Source organism: Archocentrus centrarchus, chromosome 11 (assembly GCF_007364275.1).
Source record: "Archocentrus centrarchus isolate MPI-CPG fArcCen1 chromosome 11, fArcCen1, whole genome shotgun sequence".
NCBI lineage: Eukaryota > Metazoa > Chordata > Actinopteri > Cichliformes > Cichlidae > Archocentrus > Archocentrus centrarchus.
In genome coordinates this window covers 34,517,554-34,538,911 of record NC_044356.1, presented here as the reverse complement: position 1 = coordinate 34,538,911, position 21,358 = coordinate 34,517,554, and the positions used below count along the sequence as shown (strand labels likewise).

The 21,358-nt window shown below is 42.2% G+C and overlaps 2 protein-coding genes across 2 annotated transcripts; one reads left to right on the top strand and one right to left on the bottom strand.

The window, feature by feature from the left end:
* Positions 1 to 57: 57 nt before the first annotated feature.
* Positions 58 to 4,904, bottom strand: sdhaf3 (succinate dehydrogenase complex assembly factor 3). The gene is made up of 2 exons (XM_030740727.1): positions 4,628 to 4,904; positions 58 to 824 (listed from the first exon to the last, which is right to left on the bottom strand). The coding sequence occupies exons 1-2, from the start codon at positions 4,802 to 4,804 to the stop codon at positions 630 to 632; spliced, it is 372 nt and encodes a 123-aa protein (XP_030596587.1). The 5' UTR covers positions 4,805 to 4,904; the 3' UTR covers positions 58 to 629.
* A 1,456-nt stretch (positions 4,905 to 6,360) lies between these two features.
* c11h6orf136 (chromosome 11 C6orf136 homolog) lies at positions 6,361 to 20,687 on the top strand. Its single transcript, XM_030741804.1, has 7 exons — positions 6,361 to 6,509; positions 8,858 to 9,073; positions 10,628 to 11,293; positions 15,107 to 15,195; positions 15,306 to 15,506; positions 15,833 to 15,902; positions 19,205 to 20,687. Exons 2-7 carry the CDS (start codon positions 8,975 to 8,977, stop codon positions 19,346 to 19,348), a joined length of 1,269 nt encoding a protein of 422 aa, XP_030597664.1. The 5' UTR covers positions 6,361 to 6,509; positions 8,858 to 8,974; the 3' UTR covers positions 19,349 to 20,687.
* Positions 20,688 to 21,358: the final 671 nt, after the last annotated feature.

The following is a 21,358-nucleotide window of genomic DNA, read 5'->3' as shown; positions in this document are numbered from 1 at the left end:
AGCTCCTGAGGAAATTTTTATTTACCTCGAACAGTTTCAGGCAAACTGCCCTTCCATGAAATCAATTGCAGGAATGTCTTAAAGACGTAACGGCCTGGATGACCTCTAGTCTCCCGCTTCTAAATTCATATAAAACTGAAGTCATTTTACTCGCCCTACAAACCTTACAAACATGATGTCTAACCAGAGACGTACTCTGGATGGCATTACTCTGGGCTGCAGTAACACTGTGAGAAATCCTGGAGTCATTTTTGACCAGGATATGTCCTTCAGTGCACATAGGAGTGCTTTTTTTCATTTGCGCAAGATCTCTAAACATTAAGACATTAAGTGTCTGCCATGTGAATCCAGGAAAAGGAATTAAAGCAGCAACACTGTGAACAAAGGCAGGAAAAAATGCAAATGGCAGCCTTTGGTACATCTGTACTGTGATTTATTTTGAAGTCACTGTTCCTATTTTCACAGTAAAAGAGGCAAACACAGGAATGCAGAATTATTACACAACACCTTAATGTATTCAAATATTCTTAAAAGCCTGTACTTTGAGAACCACCCTTTACCTGAAGCACACAAAGGTCTGAATTCATCACAGCCCTGTGTTTTTGTTTTGTTTGTTCTGGTCTGCTGTTTTACTTGCTGTCCTCTTGGATGTCAAACTGTCTGTTGGGTTTGGTGGCTTCTAGCATGAGTTCATACAGCTGGCCAATCTGTTCATCCTGGAATTCACCGAGGTTCCTCTCTGACAGATCGGCCCCAAACTTCACCGAGCTGAGTCCACCCCCCACTGACTCCAAAACCTGAGTCTGCAGGACGTTCTTGTAGTTCTGTAAGGGAGATTGGGGGGGGCAGAAAATAGCTTCATTAAAATTCATTGCAAGCAGCAGTATGTCTCTCTATAACAGTAAAGGAATACATAACATTGCTGCCCTTTAAGAAACACAAACAAGAAAAAACCCATTCCCTTATTAATGGTGGCAGTAAGGCAGTATTAACCAAAGATGGCTGACATTCACACACTGCTGGTCAGGTCACCAGTTTCTAACTGATACCTCAGTTTTTTTACACTAAATGACAGAAATAGGGCTGAAATGCACAGGTTCATTTTGGTATCAGATTCAAATGGGTGTTGCACACTGATACAGGGAGGTATGATGAAATGGACTGCCTAAGGAGAAAGGATCCCAGATACAATCAGTATCTACTTCATTTTCAGAAATTACCTACAGGACGGTGACTTTCTCTCTCTCAGCAGTGCACAGTCATGCTGGAAAACAGTGGCTCCCTCCCTGAGTGACATTAAAAAAATTGGCACATGGCTATTTTCAGACTGCTTTGGATATCAGAAGATGAGCTGCAAGTAACACTCATCCTCATCAATACATTAATCAAGGGAGGTTAATATAATTATTATTGTTATTAACAACAGCTCCAAAAACCATTAAAGGTGCGAGCAGTGTCGAGAGCACATGTCAAAGTGTGCCAGAGTCATGCCCTATGACAACACCATCTTCTTAAGGCTGTCAACTATCTCAACTACATTAAAACTGTACCTCAAAGTGTAAAACATGACATTACCAGTTCCCACTAGGTGGGGCTGCAACTACTGTTAAATATTCCCATCCTGTTATTTTCAGAGTGGACCCTTATCAAACTTGAGAAGTCTGACTGACTGAATTAGATTCAGCCAGGTCTGCAGTTTAGTCTGACCGAAATATGAAGTCGATCCATTAAAACCCCAGAAGCAGTCTGACAAAGTCCGAGGGCTGGAACAGCACCAAAATCGCCTAAAAAATTAAAAATGGCAGACTTCCTGTTGGGTGTAGGGCATCACTCCAAGAGGATGTCTTTTGTGCGTCTCAGTGCATTACATATGTGAATCAAATTTCATACATTTTTGTGAAACACAGTGGAGTTTCACAAAAAAAAAAAAAAAAAAATATATATATATATATATATATATATATATATATATATATATATATATATATATATATATATATATATATATTGGCCAAAACCAATAAAATATGTATATTTTCACCAGATCTGCTGCATGTGAAAATTTTGACGGGTTTTTGAGCATGTTTAGGCCCTCAAAACAGAGCGATTATGAAACATCTTTTTCAGAGCATTCCCAAAAAGCAGTTCAGTCCATCCATCCATCCATTTTCTTCCGCTTATCCGGGGCCGGGTCGCGGGGGCAGAAGCCTAAGCAGAGAAGCCCAAGCTTCCCTCTCCCCAGCCACCTCCTCCAGCTCATCCGGAGGGACCCCAAGGCGTTCCCAGGCCAGCCGAGATACATAATCTCTCCAGCGTGTCCTGGGTCTACCACGGGGCCTCTTCCCGGTGGGACATGCCCGGAACACCTCACCCAGGAGGCGGCCAGGAGGCATCCTAATCAGATGCCCGAGCCACCTCAACTGGCTCCTTTCGATGTGGAGGAGCAGCGGCTCTACTCTGAGCCCCTCCCGGATGGCCGCACTCCTCACCTTATCTCTAAGGGAGAGGCCAGCCACCCTTCGAAGGAAACTCATTTCTGCCGCTTGTATTCGCGATCTTATTCTTTCGGTCACTACCCAAAGCTCGTGACCATAGGTGAGGGTAGGAACGTAGATCGACCGGTAAATCGAGAGCTTCGCTTTTACGCTAAGCTCCCTCTTCACCACGACGGACCGGTGCAGCGTCTGCATCACTGCAGAAGCAGCCCCGATCCGCCTGTCGATCTCCCGTTCCCTTCTCCCATCACTCGTGAACAAGACCCCGAGATACTTGAACTCCTCCACTTGAGGCAAGAACTCGTTCCTGAGCCGGAGATGGCACTCCACCCTTTTCCGGCTGAGGACCATGGCCTCAGACTTAGAGGTGCTGATTCTCATGCCAGCCGCTTCACACTCGGCTGCGAACCGTTCCACTGCGAGCTGGAGGCCCCCCCCTGATGAAGCCAACAGAACCGCATCATCTGCAAAAAGCAGAGATGAGACTCTGAGGCCACCAAGGAAGAAGCCTTCCGCCACCTGGCTACGCCTAGAAATTCTGTCCATAAAAATAATGAACAGAATCGGTGACAAGCAGTTCAGTCCTCTTCTTTTTTTCCCTCTTACTTTATCTGCATTAAGAGTTCTCAATAGCACCTATATACACTCAAAAAATGAAGGGACACTTGATCACCACAGTTAAACTTCAGGGATATCAATCTGTCCAGTTAGGAAATATAAACCACTGTGAATCAACTTCACCTGTATTAGTGCAAATAAAGTGACAAAAAGTGCACTGGAGAGCCCACATGACAACACCCAAAAAGGTCTGCTGTGTCCCCCAGCACAGCCTCAAGAGTGTGGAGGAGATACCAGGCTGTTACACGAGGAGAGCTGCACACGGCTGTAGGACGCCAACCCAGCAGAGTGCAGAGGCACTGCCAGAGACCTACAAAATGATCTCCAGTTGGCTGCTCACAAACACGTTTCTGACCAAATGTACATGGGGGGGGGCATTCTCACAGAGAGACAATTATTGTTATTCTCTCACTGATAAATTGAAAAACTCGTCATCTGAAGTGTACAGGAGGAATCTGCGATGCTGACCAGGCCAATCAGAATTGTTGCAGGCTGCATCGACCTGATGTGTTGTTACATTTCTCGGGAGGAGATGTCAGGTTGTGCCAAAAAAAAAAAAACCCAAACAAAACATCAGGTTACGCCGTACGTTCCTGCATCGAATGCAGATAGGCTTCCAGTTACAGTGTAAACCCCACAAAGACCCGATGCAGAATCATAATTCTGGCCTAATAGTATACCTGCAGACCGTAATGTTACATCATTTTAATAATAATCGTTTTTTTGGCGATTACACTCTTTTTGTCATCATTTGGAGCCAAACTCGAAACCAAAATTAAATTAATTGCACAGGCTTATTAATTGGTGATTCTAAGTTGCCTGTACAACGTGTGTGACTGGTTGTCTGTGTTGGCCCTGTGACAGACTGGTGACCTGTCCAGGATGTGGCCCACCTCTCACCCCATGGCAGCGGGATAGGCTGCAACCAGGCTGAGCATTTCCTCTGTTAACTACCGGAAGATATGCCTGTTGCCACCGCAGTAGAGGACAAAAAAGATGGAAAATTCATTAATTAGCTGGTGAAAACAGCTTATTGCACAGTGGGACCATATATTTTTAAAGTATGATTGTGTAACAGTGATATTATTAGTTTGTAATAATGCCAATAATCACAAATAAACTTCGAAAGAGCAGCAACAGCTGGAGCTGAGGATGGTGGCGGTGCAAGACAAACTGGAGCTGCACCACATCCACCACCGACGACGGTGTAATTTCCCCCGGACAGTGAATTAAAGGTCTGGGGATCGTTTGTTCAAAGTCCCCTGAACGTTCCCCTGAGGTCATGACATTTTTACGGTGACAGGACAGCTACCTTGTTTGCTGAAAACCTTGTAAACATGACGTAATAAAAATAACTGTATGCATAGCGTATGTATAAATGTATAATACAGTTCAGAAACTAAGCATAAATACATAATAAAACTCTACATGTTATTAAAAACATCTTCTGTACCTTTTATTATAAAATTCAACGTTTTTTGAATGAGGTTATTTTGACACGTAACGTGGTTTACCTCCCACTCTGCCACGAAGCTTGTGACCTCTGCGGGTTCTGCGCCCTTGTGTCTTCTGAACTCGTCCTTCACGTACTGGTCACCGAGGGCTCGGAGGTCCACGGGCAGGAAGCGGTGCAGGACCAGAATCCTCTTATAGAGTGAGCGGACTCTGGAGACGTGCGTAGGAGCCGCCATTGAGTGCACACAACCTGTTTCTAACAGAGGAGGTTAAAACCATCTTCTAGTCATGCTGTAACACTTCCCTCTGCCCAACAGCAACATACGTCACAGATTCCCCCTCTCTCCCGGAAATGGGTCTTCTTCTTTTAGCCGATAAGCTACTTAACAGGCGCATTTTCGCCCCCTCCTGGGTGCAGTAGGCTAGTTCAGCCCAAAAAAGAAAGCTAAAAAAAAAACAAAACATTTTCTTCTGTTAAGTTTTTTTTTTTTTAATTCTCTCATCAAGTTTACAGGAAAACTGTAAAATAAATTAAAAATAAATGCACATTTTATGAAAGAGAATACCGAGGGTAAGCAAGAACAGCAGCTAGTGTGGCTTTGGATCATCAAAGGCTTTCACAAAGGTGAAAACTTTCCTTATTTTAAATTTCTCATGTCACTGAAATGTGGGGACATAGTGGCTGGGACTTAATCAAACCCTTTTATTTATTTATTTTTGATCAAGTGTTCCATATTATGTGGTTATGGAACTAGCCAATACTATGGCTCCCTGTTAAGTATATCTGTGACTCATTATGTGCCTGAGTGGAAGTACAGATGTGGTACACAAAGTGGTGATGCCAGTATAACTGCTATGTTCTACACTTAAACATCACATCTCTGCATTTTCAGCTTTTGAGTTATGGTAATTTAAGGGTGAGTTAGTGTTAGTCAACACTACACATGTTAAATGACACTTGAAAAGCAAAACAATTCTTGTTCTCCATTTATTAAAATAATTTAAAAAACTGATCATTTAATGAACAAAATTGTATATAAGGGGCATAAAGGGACTACATTTACAATTCTGTCAGTGAACACTGGGCATGCTGCTTAACAGTGCAGGATAGAAAGCAAGTGAGATCTGAGCCTTTGTAAACAGCTGTATAGTCATTTCAAACATGATTAAAAATGATTTTCAAAAATACTTTAAATTTTCATTCTAGTTGGAGTTAGAGCCACTTTAATCAACTGGATCTTGTTTTGATGGGCTTTTATTTTAACAGTTACATTATTTTTTAAATGCCAGGGAGGTCAAAATTGACCGGGGCTTCTTATCCTTATGGATTTTTTGGCGATCGGTAAACCAGCTTAAAGGTGCATTTCCGCCATCTCCTGGACTGCAGTGTGGCTCAGGGTCATGACCATAGACATGTTTATGGTCATGACAGGAAAAATGTGTAAAGCCTCCTGAAAGAATGTATTGTTTTGTTATGTTTGGTTTTGATAAAACATAATTTTCTTATCTTATAAATGACTTCCGAATGTGATCTTCAACCTAAATAATAGAAATTTTTAAATTCCGTGTGTTTTTTGTTAGCCAATGTGTCACATGAGACTTTAGCAATAAAAAGATTTTAGGGTGTACACATGGCTTTCCAGCAGCGTTTCCTACAGTCACTGGACTATACTTTTTAGATTAGGAACTAAAACTTCACATGATGTTTTAGTATTTAGACAGTATTAAAAACACGTATGTTTTAAATACTGTTTTATAATTCAAAGGAAAACAGGCCACAGACAGGAATTTAGTTGATGTGACTGAAAACGTAAAGGTTTGCAGGTTTGTGGCGTTTGGAGGCAGTGGCCGCATTTCCAACAGAATTGAAAGCAGCATTGCGATGGGCTGAGGAGGTGCGTCTGACTGGGCAAGGACACTCAGGGTTGGAGTGACATTTGTGTAAGTTACCGGCGGAATGCTACTAGTTTGTAATTGTTTGTGCAGCGGCTGTTTTACAGAACCTGACCGGGGACTTACAGCATCTAGACGGACTTAAGCAGGGGGTTTGACTGTTAAAGGTAACAATGGTGGGGACCTTTTACAAGCCGGTGGCTAGCTTATTGCTAGCTTGACTAGTTAGCCTTGTGAGCTAACAGCTAATGTTTGGCTGCCACTGTGTGTAACCGGCGCTAGCCAAAAGTGTGTGAGTTCATATCAGCGTTCAGCGAATATAGCTTATGGTTTATGTCCTGATAGTTTTCGAGAAAATCCAGCTGTGACTAAACAGGGATGCCTGACAACTTAAAAAGCAGCTGTGTTCCATTTAACCTCTGGAGTACAAAGTGATCAGGAGAATGTGATGTTCTGGTTTCTAATTAGTTTTACTGCATTACTACTCCAGTAATCAGGTTTTGTCCGGCAGCATTTAACAGTATTATATGGCGTATTTGCAGTCAGTTATACTAAGATTCCGACTGACTGCTGTTGATAAACGTTTGATAAATGTCGTAGCCCAATAAATTTCTCATGCACTAAAAAGTGTCCACTCACTAGCTGCTGTCAGCTGGAAGATACTTAGAGAGTAACTGCAGATAAGATCAGCACATGTTTGGGAAATCACCATCTCCAAATCTGATTATATTAGATGCTGTCAGATGGTTAGAAAATACATTTTTATGCTTCAATTTTGGATTAACCCCTTCACTGGGGGCGGGGGCTGAGCAGTAAAGCCCCTTTACCCCTGATTATCTGACTGAGGATCCCATAGTTTGACAGTTGCAAACGATGGGCAATATGGATAATCAATACTCTGTGGGTATTTAAAAACATCATAAAGAATTATGGGTACCTTCAGCAGATTTTTTTTTTTCTTTTTTAAAGAAAGATCTACCTAAAAAAAAAGGGCGCTCTACCTCCTGAGCCATCCCTAAGTGGCTGCTCAGGTCATTTAGACTGCATTGCGTTTGGAGCTGGAAGGAAGAGGCCTGTGTTGAAGTGTTCACGTGTGCTTAGTTGAATGTCATAATGGAGTTTATAAACTTGCGGTCTGCTTCAGATCACATGTTGCTGGCAATCTGAGCAAACCTTCAGTTGAATGACTGAACAGTAGAATATGTGTGATCTTGGTGCACATGTACTGCAACCATTAATATCTGCCATTGTGACGGTGATAATATTCCTTCTTCTCTACCACTAATTTTTCAGTTTCCCTCAGATCTGCAGGGTGTTTTAGCATTTTTCTTTTACTCATTTTAAGAGGCCACCACAAAGTTGGCAGGTGTTCAGAAATAAAGGGTTTCAATAAAACCGGATCCTCACAGTTCTATCTTGATGCTTGTAAAAAACCAACAGTCCAAAACCAAAATGTAACATCGTATGAAGCAAAGCACATAACTCCTTTCATTTCAGGTTTAGGAACAGCTGATGTAAGCAGTTGCTTTATCAAAAGGATATTTCTTTTAAGAAATCATTCTTAGATTAGTAAAATGTTGCCGCTTTAATCCTGATGAATAGCAGAAAACCTGTATGTGTTTGATTTGCCACATGAGCTGCTGCTCTCCCTGCTGTACTGATGCAGCTTATTTGAATAATGGGGGTATGTTGCAGTGCTGACTGGACTGTTAGACAGTTAAAGCAGAGTTTAATGGGTTACCCCTGCTTGCAAATGGCCGCACCTGCCTGCAAACTGTGTTGATCGCTAACAGCTCGGTGCGGTGCTGGGCGATCAACTGCTGGGTAATTAAAGACTTCACAGCAGAGCGGTTGTTAGACTTGTACCTGTTAGATGGGCAAAAGAACACCATCATCAGAAAAATAAGGGAACTGCTTAATTACACTTTAGTCAAGAGTGTGGTTTTAGAAAAATCAGTGCTCCTTTTGTATTTACCAATTTACTAATCTTTTCTTGCATCAGATCCTTGCCAGTATTCGCTTATTAGCAGAGATATTGTATAGATAGGTATTTTCAACTTTATTGTATCAATATCTTTGCTGATTTGCAGCTGGATGAACATGTCATTCACTTATCACACACTGATGATGTTTCACATGTTAACATTTTGTACATTTCACAGCAGTGTTTGTGGTGTGTGTAAATCAAAACTTTGAAACTCCAACTTTTGTCTGTTTTTGATCTAGAAGATTTTTGCTTGATAACCAACTAATAATTTCAACAACACAATTTATGTGACTTATGTTTGATTGTCAGCAGGTGAATATTTGATTCATACTAATATCATGTAGTTGGATGAACAGTAAATGGTGACAAACTTGATTTCTGAGCTCTATTTTCTCTTCTGTGATCTCAGGTTTGTGAGGTAGAGGGCCTCCTGGAGTACCTGGGAATCTTCCACTCTTTGCGCTGCCATCTGTGCTGTGGGTGATGGTCTTCTGGTGACCAGCGTTGCCCTGACCCCCTATGGTGAATGGCTGTGAGCAGAGGAGGCGTGGCCTTCTGGGTGGGTTGTGTCCGCAGCCACGGGAGAGGACAGCTGCTCCAAAAATGGAGCGGGAGTTTCAGACAGGTAATCTTCTGGAGTCATCTTTGACATGTCCTGTCATATATCAGTTTGTTTTACTTGGACAAATATTAATGAATTAAACAGTATTTTAAACAGCATTTTTCTGATATAGTTACAGGGCTCTGTACAATGAAATGAGTTCAGCATATTTGATGTGAGGTCCACAGATACAAATGGGTTCCCTGTAAAGTGTTGTTTTAAAAAAAAAACATGAGACCCTCTTACTGTCTGTGTACCAGGGTCCGAGAGATCTGCCAGAAATGGTGACGACATTTTTATGGAGAATTGAATGGTCAGTAGATGGTGATTTCATACTTGTTGATCTGAAGTATCCAACATAAGTTATTCTGGAGCAGGTTAGGTCTACATTATAAATTACTACAGCAATGGTTAAAACAATGACGTGAAACATCTTTGTAATACTAAAAACCCAGGATCACCCTAAAGTTACCTCAGTGAGCCCGAGTCCTGCTTTGTTAGTGTAGATATCAACACAACTGTTCCTCGTGACCCTGAACTGGATACATTCAGGGTCACTGTTGCTGTTAACCCAGGCTCTGTGCTTCAGGCTCTGTGGGTGCTCACTTAAAAGAGGGCATTTACACATCAACTGGCTCTTGTAGACCTGGTTTTCTAATCTGTTTTATTAGCTACCATAAAAGCTGCATAAAATGCCGTCATGATGCAGACAGTTGGTGCTGCACTTTTCTTTGGTGGTGTTACTAACATGTCCCTGCATTTGGAAAACACATTCTCAGAAAGTCCAGAGCATATTATTCTAAAGTTTTAAAGCCTGCTCTAGAGCAGGTTATGTGATCAGCACAAGTTTCAATTGTCATCTGTCCAGGTGAAAGAGAACCTCGTGCTTGGCATGGAAGGCTGACTTTAGGCTAAACGTGCTGCTGTCACAAAATAATCTTCTTGTACACCCCGCTGGAGTCATGCTTGGTGGGAAACAGCTAGCCTGACTCCAACGCTTAGGTCATTAAGTGTCCATGCAAGTTTGATTTTTTTTTTTTTAAACTTTATATGTCACTCTAGGAGTGTAGGAATGTAGCATCAAAGTAAACGATCGCATGCTCCCCAGACCGAAGTCTGAACTCTGAATTGCAGGTAATATACATTTTAATACTACAGAAGGTTGTATTATGACAGTATATAACTCATGGTGAACTCTCTAGGGCAAAGTACAAAAAAATGGCAACTGGATCCCAAAACCTCGTAACAGATCACAATACAAAGGTTGGAAAACTGAGTATAGAACAGGTGCTGCTGTCAGGTACTTGTCACTGAGCTGATTAGGATTTTGTGAAAAAGCCTATCACCAGGCTGACCCACGGATCCACTCAGTCACATTCAGACACTATAGCTGTAGTGAAGGACAACTATAGTTCAATTTAGAAAATGCAGCCAAAATCTAGTCCAGTGTGTTTATAATCGAATCTAACTCACAATCTGGGTCTGCTCTTTAAATGAAATGTTACGCACTACATGAACAAGTTGTTCTCATACTACCGTATGCTGAAGATAATAACACCAGGTCCTTATTGCTTTTAGGTGGTGGATTGCCAGTGGATCTGTCAGACCCGCCCCCTGAGCAGTGCAGCATGGGCCCTAGCCCCCCCCAACACCCTGAGATATCAGAACTTTAAGCAGCCGGTGCTGTCTAACCCGCTGCATCATGCCAGCCAGCCTCAAAGACTAAGATACTGGGAGGAGGACTGGGAGGAGGCTCTCAGTCTGTGTGTGCTGGTGCGACAGGGTGAGTCCGATGACCTCCACACCCTGCTGGAGATCCCTGTGTTTGGTCACAATAAAATAGGAAAGCCCCTCACGTCTTCAGAGTTCTCCTTCCCGCTGACCACAGTGGATGGCAGGAGAGAGGATGACATCAACATAGAGACCTTCCAGAGTAACGGCACTGATGCTGTAAGGAGAGAACACGGCTGCTTCAGGAGCCTGTTTGAGACTGAGGGATGTCCTGCACCATTCATATCTGGCTCTAGGTTTTACTGCTTTCATTACCCGGGCACACATTTAGTGCCTGGGAGCGTGCTTAAGTCCAGCCAGGACAGTGGGCTTGACAGGAAGCTGATGGAGCTGCCTCTGGGTCCCTCTGTCTCGCTGTGTAGCCACACAAGCAGAGCAGAGGGGGAGCACACTGAGAGAGACAGTGAAGGAGAGGAGAAACTGGCCATGATGTATGAAAGACTGAGGATAGAGGTAAGAATGACTGAAGTGTGACAGCTCGAGGGATGCTTTGCTGTCATTCTTTATGTTGCTAACTGAATCTGACTAAATGCTTGCTTAGCCAACACCCAGATGCAGACAATACAAAGAGCCTTAAATGCTGCTTCAAAAGTAAATAGACTAGCATTTAAGCTAGTCAAAGCATTTAGCACTACCAGCTGACCTGACCCTTTAACACATAGTCAAACTTAAACTGTGCGGTCACCTCAAGAAAGAAAAGTGCGAGTCCCACTGGGAAAAATAATTCCCTGTGAGCTTCCTTCCCACTTATACACCAAAATACAGATTATTTTTCATTCTCGTTGTTCTAAAACTCATCCCCATCTAATAAAACTTTAGATTACTTGCATAACCCCAGTTCTCAGAGTAGCATGACTGACATATCTCACTATAGGATATTTCAGCAGTCATCATCACATAGCAAGTAGCCCCCGTATCAAAGTGAGGGTTAAGCCTCCTGTGTGGAGTAAAAGCTCAGTTCAGAGGGCGCTGTACGTATGCTTTTTGTTTTTGTTTTTTTCCTAACAGCATGCCTGAGAATACATTGTGCCCAGGAAACGGGAGGGTGGGTTTTTGTCAACTGTAATCCTGTGATATTGTGTTCATCACTCATGCTGCCCATCTGCCATGCCCTGTGTACCACACCCCGTGAGTCCCCAAAACTTGTGTTATGGGGCCATTTAGGGGCAGTGTACATATGTGACACCTGATTAACACTATGTATATGCGGGGTGTTCAACATTTTATGGCTGCAGCATGTTTCCCAAAGGGATAATAGTCCCCTCTTGAGACAACAAAGCTGTTGAGCTGTTTACTGTAGCTAATTAAACAAGAGCACAAATGTGTGCTTGTGTGACTTAGAAGAGAAACAGAGCCTGCTTTTCCTGAAATAAAGTCTCTTTTCCTCTTTGCTTGGACATTAGGGTTCCATATGGTTATAACATGTAACAACAGGGAGTCAATGGGGCACATATATCTCTGCAACACACTCCCGAACATAGCAGGTGAGGCTGGTGAATGGGGAACGTCCAGCTTCTTCACCTGTGGGAAGGGCTGTTAGGCCACTCTTTTCTTCTTCTTGGCATCCTAACCGACAGGCTGCACAGGTTGTCCCAGCAGAGCTGCTTTGGTCAGGCTCTTCCTCACCTCCTGCCCTAGTGGGGTTACACTGGATGGGGCTTCAGCTGTTTAGGGATTTTGAACTGAGGAGGGGGCTGAGAGACAGTTTGTGCAAGGATCTGCCAAGGGGCCGGAGGAGTCATTGGCTCGGTTTTCTGGGGGAGACATCCTTTCTTTTACTTGTCTCACATCTCTGCTATATTGAAGCCAGAACAGAGCAGAAAATGCACAATCAGCATGTTCAAAATGTCATCTTCCCTTACTGAGATCTGAGCCATCTGGCTGTTTTCTGCAACACTGTCCACCATCCTCTTGATGGATTTCCCTGTGGCTTGGACTGGAAGCAGAGGCAAATGTCCGTAATCACAGTAATCTCTTCCCACACACTCTTTGATAAGCAGCAAGCATGGACTTAGCTGTCCATGCTACGACTTTGAAGGCCCTTTCAGTCATGATGGACTAAATGCAGTCTGCTTTTGAAGGCAGTATGGAGGAAGATGTCGTAGTCCGCTGCTGGTGGAGGTGGGCTAGTTCTTATATAGCGCTTACCCCATTCACACCCATTCATACAAGCACTTCCACCAGTAACTAAGTGCTTTTATTATCTAACGCTCACACACATTCACATTCCCACGCTTGCGTCGGGGAGCAACTTGGGGTTCAGTATCTTGCCCAAGGATACTTTGGCATGCAGCCAGGAATCGAACCGCTGACCTTCCGATCAGCAGGTGACCTGCTCTACCTCCTGAGCTACAGCCACCCCGATAATAGCTCCATAGGGGTCAAGAGCAAGCCATGCTTCTTCATGCCCTCAAAATTCAGATAGGAAGCCCCCTGTACTGAGTTTCTGATGCTAAGTCAGTCTTTCCATGAGACAGATACCTCTGCCACAGCTCAGGGAACTGCTGGAAGAGGTACTATATCAAATCAGAAGGGTTAAGGGTTCTTTACAATCTCAGCACGCATGGAGTCAAACTACTCTCTGCATCTCTCAGCAGGCCCATATGATACTGTGGCATTAATGATTACCAAACAGAGATGGTCTTTGCTGAGGATACAATAAATTAAAGAGAAACGCCTCAGTGAGTTAATATGAAACAGAAGCAGGCTTGTGGTGGGTGGCCATCTGTTTAAAGTGGGATTGCAGTGAAAGGAAAAGTTTCCAGTCTTCCTTCAGAGCAGCCACTCTGACTAAAGGATGCAGCAGGTGCTGCCCCTCAGCAGACTGCAGCAAAGCCTGCCAATCAGAAGAAAGGGTAGTTTTCATGTAGGAGGGCTTATAGAGACAGGAGTTTGAACAATTTTTTTATACTAGTCAATGAGGAGATTAAATTATGCTGCTGTGAAATGCAGCTCTGTATTTTTTTATTCAGAAGTCCTGGGAATAATAATAATAATAATAATAATAATAATAATAATAATAATAATAATAATACAGAGTTGGAAATTGGTGTAGTAAGTCCCCAAATATCAGGTCGAGCATCTGTTGCATTTTCCTGTAGGAGATATTGCACAGCACAGCAAGTAGAGCACTGCTTTGAAAAACTTGCACATTTTGAGTACAGCTGTAACTTGTTAATAATAATAATAATAGTAATTTATGCTAAATGTGTTTCATAAGCAATTTTAAATAACTAATTTACATGCGCTGCTGCTGTGACCAGTGAACCAGCTCTACAGTGTTATGAAAATGTATTTGCTCCTTTCTCATTTGTTAGCGGTTTGTTTTGTTTTTGTTCTTTTGTTTGCATATTTGAGACACTGGCATGTTTCAGATCATCATACAAATTTTACTAAAAATTAGCAGCATTTCTTAAAAAACATGATGCCAACAGCTTTGATGCTTCAGGACATGGACAACTTGCCGTAGCTGATGAATGAATGAATGTTCTGCTCTCTACCAGAACATTCTAAAGGAGAATGTCTGACCATCAGGGCGTTTGGGTTATGCAGCAGGACAATGATCAGAAACACAGCAGGAAGCCCCCCCTTCCCCCCCACAAATGGATTCAAAGCCCGGACTTAAATCTGATTTTGATGTTTTTGCAGTTTCTGCTTCAAAACCCTCCAGTGCGGCTGAATAAAGAAGAGAAAAGTGGGCTAAAATTGCTCCACAGTGATGTGAAAGACTTATTGCAAGCGCATGATTGTAGTTCTTGCTGCCAAGGCTGGAAGTTTTTGGGGGCAGTTACTTTTTCACATAGGGCCAGGTAGGCTCGGATCACGTTTTTCCCCTTAATAAAAGAAATCATAATTTAAAAACTACATGTGGTATTTTCTGTGAATGTTTATCTCTAATATTAAAATTAGTTTGATCTGAAACATGTTGGCGGGACATATGTAAAAAGATAATAAATCAGGAACAGCACTGTGTGCTTCCACCGTATTCATGTTCCTCCCAAACTAGAGCCGAAGTTCTTCTCATTTTAAAACTAAAAATCTCTGATGAGCTTTTGATAAGATGAAATGATTCCATTGTTGTTTTCTGATTTAGTTTCATTAATTTTTCCCTCAGAGGTTCATTCATTCCAAAGTTTCAAACATCAGCACTGTAGTGTATGTCAGTGGGATTAACATCAGTCTGAACTAACTAACTAACCTGACCTCTGACACCTTAAAGACTTATCGCCATGCTTCTTTGGACTCTTCTTTGTGTTTGTTTTGCAGCTTCCAAGTTTCTTTATGACAAACCATGACTACACCATGTACTCAAACGACGTGGAATTCATCAATGGTCTTCTAAATATCAAGACCAGGTAAAGATGGTTGTCTAGTGTGGGCTAATGGTGATACATCATAACAGACACTCTTATCCTTTGACCAAAGTCTTGATAAGTGTCTCTGATTGCTACATGTGTTGGTGTAGAGGCCGTATGATGTACCGGCTCACGCTCTTGCTTTGGCGCCTCCTGTGTCTGTGTTACTATGCTGAGGCTCGCCTGGATGTGCTGAAGCTTACCAAACATATGGAGGACGGGACCATCAAGGCTCGCTGGAGGATCAGAGGTCTTCCTTTTCATTCTGTGCTGCTGTGCTTCTATCGCAAAGACAAATCGCACCTGTACAGGTAACAGCACATCCAGAACTTGTTACATGGCACGTTAAGCATGAAAAGGACGTGTGTGTGTGTGTGTGTGTGTGTGTGTGTGTGTGTGTGTGTGTGTGTGTGTGTGTGTGTGTGTGTGTGTGTGTGTGTGTGTGTGTGTGTGAGATGAAATTTTTAAAATAATATTACTTTCACTCATTTTCCCCTCATTGATTTGATCTGGGACACTTTAAAGAATTATAAAGTATTGATTCTTCCATTCACATGTTTACATAAAAATATATTGCAAGAAAAAGCTGTTTATCCATATTTTGTCCCACCTGTAATCCAAATGTCATCTTTTACAGGTCATATGATGCATTCTCGACCTTCTACATTGGACATGATGGACTCATTCACTGTCACAAAGTTGAGAAGGTCAGGAAGCTAACATTTGTATGAAAGATTCATTTCTGGATGCAGCTGCCTCCAGCACCACTGCTGGTACCCCTTCAGGCAGCAAGGACTTCTTTTAAGCCCACTCACGCTTAAGCCTATACTATGTTGCCAAACGTATTTGCTCATCTGATGTCAGATGAGAAGGCCTGGCTCACAGTCTCCGCTCTAATTCATCCCAGAGGCGTTCTGTCAGATTGAGGTCAGGACTCTGTGCAGGCCAGTCATGTTCTTCCACACCAAACTCACTCCATGTCTTTGTGGTCCTTGCTTTGTGCACTGGGGTGCAGTCATGTTGGAACAGGCTGAGAAGAGAGGTGACGTCAGTGAATAGCAGTATTGCTTCACCCGAGTAAGCATGCTACAGATGTGATGTTTGCTTTGAGAGTGTTGATGGAGAAGTAGAGAGAAGCTCGGAAGGAGTTACAGTGTCTGATGTCTTGGGGTTCCATAAGAGGGCCTGTGGTACTACATGGGGAAGTCCGCAATGGCAGAGATAATAGCAGTGCAATAGCAGAGTAAAGCTCAGAATCCTTAAATTGTTTTTATTTGCAGGCATTGGGAACACTGCACATTATATCATAAATCAAAACATGAAGAAAAATGTATCATTTTTCCAATTACTTTACAGGAAATGAAAAAAATGAATGTTGGGCTGCTAAAAAAACAGCTGTGTCTGCATTTTTCTTTATAAACTCAAATATTCACTTCATGAACTGAAAAATCTTTAGGAATCAGCATTCCTGTGAATCACTAAACTAATATTTAGTTGTATAACCACTGTTTGTGAGAACTGCTTCACATCTGTGTTGCATGGAGTCAACCAACTTCTAACACCTGTGAACAGGTGTTCCAGCCCAGGATGATGTGACAACTTTCCACAATTCCTCTGCATTTCTTGGTTTTGCCTCAGAAACAGCATAAAAATGCTGTTTTCGATTGGATTAATTTCCAGGGATTGGGCTGACCACTCCATAACTTTAATTTTGTTGGTCTGGAACCAAGATGCTGCTCTCTTACTGGTGTGGTCGGGGTTGTTGTCTTGTTGAAACACCCATTTCAAGGGCATTTCCTCTTCAGCATAAGGCAACATGACCTCTTCAAGGATTTTGATATATGCAAACTGATCCATAATGCCTGGTATGCAATAAATAGGCCCGACACCATAGTAAGAGAAACATCCCCATATCATGATGCTGGCACCACCAAGCTTCACTGTGTACTGTGGCTTGAATTCAGTGCTTGGGGGTCATCTGACAAACTGTCTGTGGTTCTTGGACCCAAAAAGAACAATCTTACTTTCATCAGTCCATAAAATGTTTCTACATTTCTCTGCAGGTCAGTCAATGTGTTCTTTGGCAAATTGTAACCTCTTCAGCACATGCCTTTTTTTTTCCCACAGTGGGATTTATGGGGGCTTCTTGCTGACAGATTAGCTTCACACAGGTGTCTTCTAATAGTCACAGTACTCACAGGTAACATCAGACTGTCTCTGATCACCCTGGAGCTGATTATTGGTTATTAGATTATTAGTCTTTGCCATCCTGGCTATTCTTCCATCCATTTCAATGGTAGTCTTCCGTTTTCGTCCACGTCTCTCTGCTTTCCATTTTAGAGCACTGGAGATCATTTTAGCCGAGCAGCCTGTCGTTTTCTGCACTTCTTTATACGTTTTCTCCTTTTCAATCAGCATTTTAAAGAACGCTTTTCTTTTCTTTTTCTGGAACGGCACATTTTTCTCAGGTTTTCAGTGAGAAATGCATGTACAACATGTTGGCTTCATCTTTAAATAAGGGCCACCTGATTGATGCAGAATGAGTGACCTCACTGATTGGATTCTACACTGCTATTATTTTGGACACACCCCCTTCAATTAATTATTCAATTACACAGATTCATGCATATCATGAATGTTGGGTCTGTTGGTTTTCTATGACTCTACTACACCTACTGGTAAATTGTTTGCCATGTAGTAATATAAAGATTGATCTGGTTACTCATGTTGGACTGCTATTATTTTGAACACAACTGTATGTGAGGGTGGTGCAGGACATGTGGGGAGACAGTGATGAGGTGTGTGGTGAAGCGACAGATGGCTTCAAGCTCTTCTTGTCTGCAGTGGTGATGGACGGGTTGGCGGATGAGGTCAGGCAGGAGTCTCTGTGGACTATGATGTTTGCAGACAACATTGTGATCTGTGTGAATGAGAAGGAGACAGATGTAACAGTGAAACTGCAAGGAGCAGAGACAGTGAAAGTTTAAATATACCTAGGGTCAATAATCCAAACCAATGGGCAGTGAACAGGAGAGGTGAAGAAGAGTGAGTAGCTGGACATGAGTGTCAGGGGTGATTTGTAACAGGGTAGCAGCAGGAGTGAAAGGGAAGGCTTACGAGACTGTAGTGAGACCTGCTATGATGTATGGTTTGGAGACAGCGGCACTGACAAAGACAGGAGGCCGAGTTGAAGATGTTAAGGTTTAGAAATGAGTATATCAGAGACTACTCAGGTTAAATGGTTGGCAAACAAAGTTAGAGGTAAAGTTGAGGTGGTTTGGACATGTGCAGAATATAGAGCTGCCAGGCCGGAGGAGAAGAGGAAGCCCACAGAGAAGACTGGTGGATGTGCAGCAGGACATGTGACAGAGGGTGAGGTGGAGGCAGGGGCAGCCATAAGAAGACGACACTCCACACCATGCTGCGATGTGCCTTTTTCAGCTACCAGCTCTTTGAGAATCACCTTGTTGATGCAAAAATACAACTTTATGCCTGTCAAACTGTTTTATCTTTGACATTTTTCATAGATAAAGAAATGGGAGCAAACTGTGTTTTTGAACACTGGTTCATCACTTGAGTTGGGGGCCTTTTTTTAATGCTTGAATGATTCATGTCAGTGGGACAAGTGTCTTAAGGGCCTTGAGCCAAGTGTTTGTTGTGATTCGGCACTATATAAATAAAATGGAATTGAACTGAAGATTAATAAAAATTTAAAAAATCCTCTGAAAATGATCTGGTACAAGGACTGGAGTGAAAAAGCAGCTAATGTCTGAAGAAAAACTTTGAAAGACCTTCAGGAAGCTCGGAGAACTATGGCTCAATCCAGGTTTAAAAAATTCCAAGAAACTCTGACTTCTTGGAATCAAAATATGAAAAGATTAGGGGCGGCTCAAGACTTTTGATGTGAAAAGCATCTATCTGGAAACTAAACTACACATTTTCTGTGTACAAATTGAAATAGTTTACAGATGATTAGCTGAGCGTTCTTATCCCTCTCTCTGTTTTGCAGGTCATGCCGGCTCATCCCCCTGCCCTGCCCAGAGTAACTTCCCTCCTAGCAGGAGCTCTGGTGGCACTGGGAGTGCAGGAGCATCGACCTGCTCTCAATTTGTTGCCTCTCCTTCTGTCATCACTGCGACAAAGCAGAAACTGACCCAGGACAAGCATCAGTGGAAAACTCCCAGTACAGGGGAAGAAAAAAGACCATCCAAAACAAAACAAGTGTCTCTGAATTTCATGTGAAAAGCTTCATTCATCTTTACATAGAAAGACATGAAAATGGAAATTTCTGTTCAAAAATATTGTTGCCCTTGAATTAAAAGCAAGGTTTCTACTGCTTCTCTTTTTTTCTAATGCTGTAACACTGAATTGGGTTTTCAGTTCTGAGTCTTTCAAGAAAAATCAGTCCGTGCCTCCCACCTGACCCCCACCCTCTCTGCTGACCTTTTTTTTTTTTTTTCTAAAGTACAATCAGGATATTTGATGAAGGCATGCAAAAGTTTACCTTCATACCATGAACAGAGTTCAAGTTTTAGCTCTTCAAAGTACATAGAGGTTAGTCAAGTTCTGAAGGGCAGTGTCATGTGTCCAAACTATTATTTAAAACATAACATTGCATCTACACACACACACACACACACACAGTGGGGGGAATCATTTTTTGATCCCCTGCAGTATTTGCAAGTTTGCTCACTTAAAAAGAAATGAAGAGTCTAATTTTAATGTAGGGAGGGAGAACATGGCTTGCGTGGTGAGTTCAGACTGCTTTGTGGGAGGCAGGCAAACACGTTCAGGACCAGAGGATTTATTACAAGGTGTAAACACCTGACTACTGTTAGAATCTGAAACAAGAGACTACAAAACAAAAATAAACCAGATGAGGAAAAATAAACCTGTCAGAATCGTGACGGGGGGGCTGATAAGCCATAATACCAGTTCATGTCCGAGATGGACGGTGTGTGGAGCTGACAGAGATATTTGCTCATGTCAGTGACTTAAAGCAGTCAGGAAGTAGAGCCGGTCATCATGGTCCAGTCTTTAGTTCCTCCAGTCTAGCATCCTCATCCAAATTGTATCAATCAGAGTGGGAGTGTGACACTTAGGCATAAAATAAAGGTCTGTATGAGTGGGTGAATGAGGCTTGTTTTTAGTACTCAGTAGAAAAATATTAATCCAGTTATTAAAGTTAATTTCAGATTGCTTAAGATTCCTGTGGTGCCTGTGATTTGAGTCTGATCCATGCTGGTCTTTTGATCCCCTGAGTGCTTAATCAGCTTGAGGTGGTACACATACTGAGTGGGAGCTGTGGGGCTTCAGTCTGTGTGTGGATTGTGAAAGCTGCTGAGAATCACTCACTTTTAACAACCACTGTAAACAATGAGACGAATATAATAATCAAATCAATTTTTACTGCATGTTGAAGCACCAGAGCCCTTTGGTGTTAACAGTCAGAGAAACACTGGATGTCCATTCATATCCAATAAAGCTGAACAGTCACACTGTGGACTTGTGTTGTGTCTTTGTTATCAAATCCAAAATAAATAAAAACTACAGCAGCTTTTTAAAAAAACTGTAGCCACAGCACTCCAATATTTTACTAAATGAAAAACAAATTGTGGTTAATTTTATTTTTAAAATACTTTTTGATCGTTCCATCTCAGATCATCAGGATTTTAGAAGATTTTCTCCTCAACCATCTCTGATTTGCCTGAAGATTTTATGGTCCAAAGTCTGGACAGATTAAATAATGATTGCTGTGAAATTTTTGCTTTATATATCAAATGCTTTTTCTAAATATGGGCAGCTGTGGCTCAGGTGGTAGATCAGGTCATCTACCAATCAAAAGGTCAGTGGTTTGGTCCGTGGCTCCTCCTGCCCATGGATCGAAGCGTCCTTGAGCACCATATGAAACCTCTAGTTTTCCCTGATGCATCCACCAAGTTTTTAAATTCACATTTTTTCCACAGACACAAGTTCTGGAACCAAATCAATTTTACGCCCACTCCAACCACTGAAACATAAAGCAAAATTCTAGTGTTTATAAAGCATGATTTTTGTTCTATAACCAACTTTAATATTGTGGGATGTGTCATAGTGTCAACAGCATCAATTTAATGTCCTCAATGTAGAGGAACAGAAACAAGTGTAAGAGCAACAAGAGAGA

Coding starts and splice junctions, on each gene's coding strand:
- sdhaf3 (XM_030740727.1), bottom strand. CDS start 4,804: ATGGCGGCTCCTACGCACGTCTCCAGAGTCCGCTCACTCTATAAGAGG. Junction 825..4,627: donor GCTTCGTGGCAGAGTGGGAG/GTAAACCACGTT, acceptor TCTCCCTTACAG/AACTACAAGAACGTCCTGCA.
- c11h6orf136 (XM_030741804.1), top strand. CDS start 8,975: ATGGCTGTGAGCAGAGGAGGCGTGGCCTTCTGGGTGGGTTGTGTCCGC. Junction 9,074..10,627: donor GGAGCGGGAGTTTCAGACAG/GTAATCTTCTGG, acceptor TATTGCTTTTAG/GTGGTGGATTGCCAGTGGAT. Junction 15,903..19,204: donor ACTGTCACAAAGTTGAGAAG/GTCAGGAAGCTA, acceptor TCTGTTTTGCAG/GTCATGCCGGCTCATCCCCC.